The sequence below is a fragment of the Sphaeroforma arctica genome (assembly GCF_001186125.1).
Source record: "Sphaeroforma arctica JP610 unplaced genomic scaffold supercont1.1849, whole genome shotgun sequence".
Taxonomy (NCBI): domain Eukaryota; class Ichthyosporea; order Ichthyophonida; genus Sphaeroforma; species Sphaeroforma arctica.
In genome coordinates, this window is record NW_014038709.1 from 1 (window position 1) to 4354 (window position 4354).

Below are 4354 nucleotides of genomic sequence, written 5' to 3' on the forward strand. Positions count from 1 at the left end.
ATTGTGAGTACATGTTGGCTCATTGTTACGCGTACACTACAGTTTATTATTATTGCCTAATACAGTTCATTAGATTAACACGCCACTTCTGTATACTCAAACATTATGACCTTGTGAATTCACTTGTGTGAATTCTCATAAATAATGATGACACCAATACTCTGACAATTAATGACAGGCCTGGTTGGCCCAAATCCCGGCCAAGATTTGGGTCGGCCAAAACCTAACCCTAAAACCCTAGGGCTCAGTTCACAGTCAATCACAACCCCCCGCTACGATTGCGTGTCGGCATAGCTTGCATGACACGCCGTCGTAGCCTTACTGTGTCTGAGTACAGTCGCCTAGCGACCCTGTCCCGTGTACGTCTAAGAAAGAGAAGAAAAGAAAAAATAACCTATGCGCACAACGTGTGCGCATCCAGAGAGGCTTACTCTCCACCCCCACTTGGGAGGTGGAGTTCGTCCACCCTACCTCACCCTTGAGGATTTCACTACGGCAACTAACGACGAGCCGGCACTTCCACCCCGTCCTCGGACAACTGCAACTCGCCCCAAGCCCGGAGGCGTCTTCGCCTGTACGTTCCCGACTGAGCAAAGGCAAAGCACTTCTCCACTTGGCGTTTGAAGTGTGCCCTCTTCTTCTCATCCGAGAACATGCTCTTCAGCAGCTTGTTGTATCGCTTGCGAAGCACATGCTGACCCTTAGACCCTGGTACCAACGATGTGCAGCACTCCAGGTCCGCCTCGTCACACCACATCTGCCACCTGCCCCAGACCGATCTCATAGCAGTAGACCACGTACGCGCCTTCTTGGTTCGACGAAGGCAGTGTCCTATCGCCTGCTTGTACCCATCCTTCTTGTCACAAAGCGGTGAATGGTATAGAAGCCAATCCTCATACGGACCATTCGGGCGATAACGCATATGCTTCCTTCGTGAGTTTCCCAATGTGCGGTTTCAGCTCCGCCCTAAGAAACTTGCGATGAGTGCCATCCGCCATCTCCACCACAGGAGTGAGCGGAGCTTGCACTGACACCACCTGCGCTGGGCCACCCGATTTTGCTGACAGGTCGTGTGACTTGCCTCGCAACCGATACAATACTTGCGAACCAACCGGCAACGACGGCACATCTTCACGCATGATGTTGGTACGAGTCTGCTGTTCCAACTGAGCACGACGGTCCCGCACGGCTGCTACAGCATCGTGGACCATCGCCTCAGTCCCCTTCTCAGATTCCAGCAGCGACAACACCCGATCTTGTAGCTCCAGTCGCTTCTGACCGTTGAAGTCTCTGCCCGTCAGATGGAAATAGGGCGAGAAATCCGTGACCGAATTACGCGTAGCATTGTAGATCCTCACCATCTCGTAGACCATGTGCAACCAGGCATGCGGAGAATCAGCTGCTGCTTCTATCTCCCTGCGCAAACATTCCTTCATCGTTCTGATAAGGGTCTCTGGTCGCCCGTTGCTCTGATGCCGATTCATCGTGATCCAGTGCGGTTCTATGTTGCGACGCTCGCAGAAGGTCGTAACGTCCCCAATCTGAAACTTCTTGTCCGCGTCCATCACCAATTGCGCCGGTGAACCCCACGCTAAGACTTGCTCCTCCATGAAGCGAACCACAGCCGAGCCATCCACGTTAGGACCAAACACCTCGCAAACATCATGCGAGTCTGCGTGTCCACCGCCAATAGCACCAAATACTGACCGTTGACCAGGTCAAGGTCCATGAAGTCCATGCTGATCTCTCGCATGGCCTCTTCTGGCCTAGGAGGCTGCTGGAGCAATCCCTTCTCCTTACCCAGGTCATCCGACACAGCCTGACACGCGTCGCAGCTTTGTCGCACATGAGTGCACATCTCCATGGTGCCACTCCAACCCTACAACGTGCGTACAGGCTGGTCCAACCGCTTGGCACTTGCGTGCGCAAACAGCTCGTGGGTGTAACGTACAATCCATTCCACGATTGTACCCCGCCCCACTTTCACCCCGAAGACCGACCGTTTCATCAATTGAAGCCGTGTTCGTTTCACATATTCCTCAGGCTCATCCACTGGGTCTGCCTTCCTCTTGACACGTTCTTCAGCACTAAGGGGTTTCTGAACCTCTGGTTCATCCAGATCCATGTCGTCCTGAACAGGCAGTATGTCGACAATCTTGGCCGAGTCTCTCAGTTTCCTAGTGAGCTTCGGAGACTTCGCACTCTGGCAGCAAGTGTACATAGCTCTTACAGACCCCCCAGCCTGAGACTCGTCACACTCATCCAGCTGAGCTTCCGCCTTTCGTACAGACTGCTCTAGCACCCCGCTGGAATCCTGCCAGGACTGCGTGGAAAACGTGCCTACCGCAGAGATGGGTGTGGTCTCCACCCCTGCTTCCTCTGCAGGGAGCCCACACCTAACCTTACCACTCGGATGAGTCACAGCACCCACTGTGTCTTCTTGTACCATACAGGATACAACCTCATCCTCACGTTTACTGCCGCCGCCAGAGATAGGTGTAGTCTCTACCCCAGCTTTTGCTGGGAGCCCACACCTAACCCTCTTACCACTCGGATGGGTCACAGCATCCACTGTGGCTTCAACCAATCTGTCCTCCAGCACCATACAGGAGACAACCTCATCCTCGCGTTTGACTGCCGCCGTAGCTAACCTCTCGAAGACAGGACGCTCCGCTTCTAGCTTCTCCCAAAAGTCCTTACGCAACTTGTGCGGTGTGTACGGACTCATGTGACACACCGATGTCACAAAGTTAGGCGCAGATATGATCTCACGGCCATGTTTAAAGAAAACACCTTCCTTTGGGTAGATCATTACTGTAATAGCCGGGCCTCCACATCAGACTCTATGCTATAAACTTACTCTTAAGCAGTACGTAAATTATAAACGTACTCTTAATAGAACGAGGAGCTTAAGTTCCTAAATGGGTTTTTAATGGTTTTATTAATTAATACCTTTTCCATTCTACATATCAGATATTTGGACGAGGCCATTAAAAGGCCCCAGTAAAATACCAAACATAAGAGTTGGTCTAGTTCTATTAATAGAACTATATTTAATTTCCAACCTTATTTATATCTGAATACTTCGGTAGCGAGATGGCTCAACCGAATATAGGCTTCTAGGGACTATTAAACGTCCAGATGTATCAAAGGACAAGGCACAGCGATGGTACGAGTTCCTGGTTATGCACGTGTTCTGTAAGAACATAAAGAATAACGACCGTGAGAGCATGTACACTGAGTTGCGACGTAAACACGCTACTGAGGCTCGAGACAAGGGACATGAAACAACGTTTTATCTATCCCGACTTACGTGGGAACAGTTTTATGATACTGTATCCACCCTTTTTCCCGCACACCGAGTAACATCGAAGGGAAAAGCGGCTGTTTAGAAGCCGCGGGAGCACACCGATCACGGGTACGTATCCAGGCAGACCTCAAACGAGAGACCCCAACATACACGTGCTCGTGACTCCACTCTATCCACGCGACCCAATAAGCGAGAGACCCCAACATACACGTGCTCGTGACCCCACTCTATCCACGCGACCCAATAAGCGAGAGACCCCAACATACACGTGCTCGTGACCCCACTCTATCCACGCGACCCAATAAACGGGCACGCGCGGAGGCGAAGGACAAGGAACCTCCATTTAAGGAGATTAAGAAATGTGCCGACGCACAGTGTGGGTATGACATGTACCAATTGACCCCTAACGGTTATTGGAATGGCAGGCATACATCCACCTGTACACACTTTCTTATTTAGTGCGACAAGTGTGAGAAGACCAATGGCTATCACACTAAGTTTTGTGACAAAAACCCCGACATTAAGTTGGAGTGAAAGTACTACCAGGTACAATCGTTACACAGACAATACAACGACTCTTTAGATGAGCGTGTAATAATCCCTGTATACTGCAATGGAAATAAAATCCTTGCATTGATTGATCCTGGTTCAGAAATTTCATATATATCCGATCGCTTTGCATTAATGAAAGATATAGAAAGGAGAACACAAACAACTCACCTCATTTTAGCTGATGATAAAACTTCTAAGTGTGATACCATGGCCACATACGTTAAATTCTCCCTGGCCGATGATAGGAGTATCACTACTCAAGATGTGATAGTTAAGATGTCACAGAAGTACGACATTATAGTCAGAATGAGCGATTTACTCACCCTAGGTATAAGCGTAACTGGACTACCAAATAACATAGATCCATTAAAGGATCAGTCAGACGATAACTGTCTGAATCCATATAAGTCCCCGTCAGACACAGTCAAGGCATTAATACCTGACTTTGCGAACAAAATCATAGATCTGATTTTAGTTAATAAGAAGATAAAG

At 49.5% G+C, this 4354-nt stretch overlaps 1 protein-coding gene across 1 annotated transcript; it reads right to left on the minus strand.

The window, feature by feature from the left end:
• Nucleotides 1-1879: 1879 nt before the first annotated feature.
• Nucleotides 1880-2812, minus strand: SARC_11736 (hypothetical protein; the record flags this gene model as incomplete). The annotated part of the gene is made up of 1 exon (XM_014294171.1): nt 1880-2812. One exon carries the CDS (start codon nt 2810-2812, stop codon nt 1880-1882), a length of 933 nt encoding a protein of 310 aa, XP_014149646.1.
• Nucleotides 2813-4354: the final 1542 nt, after the last annotated feature.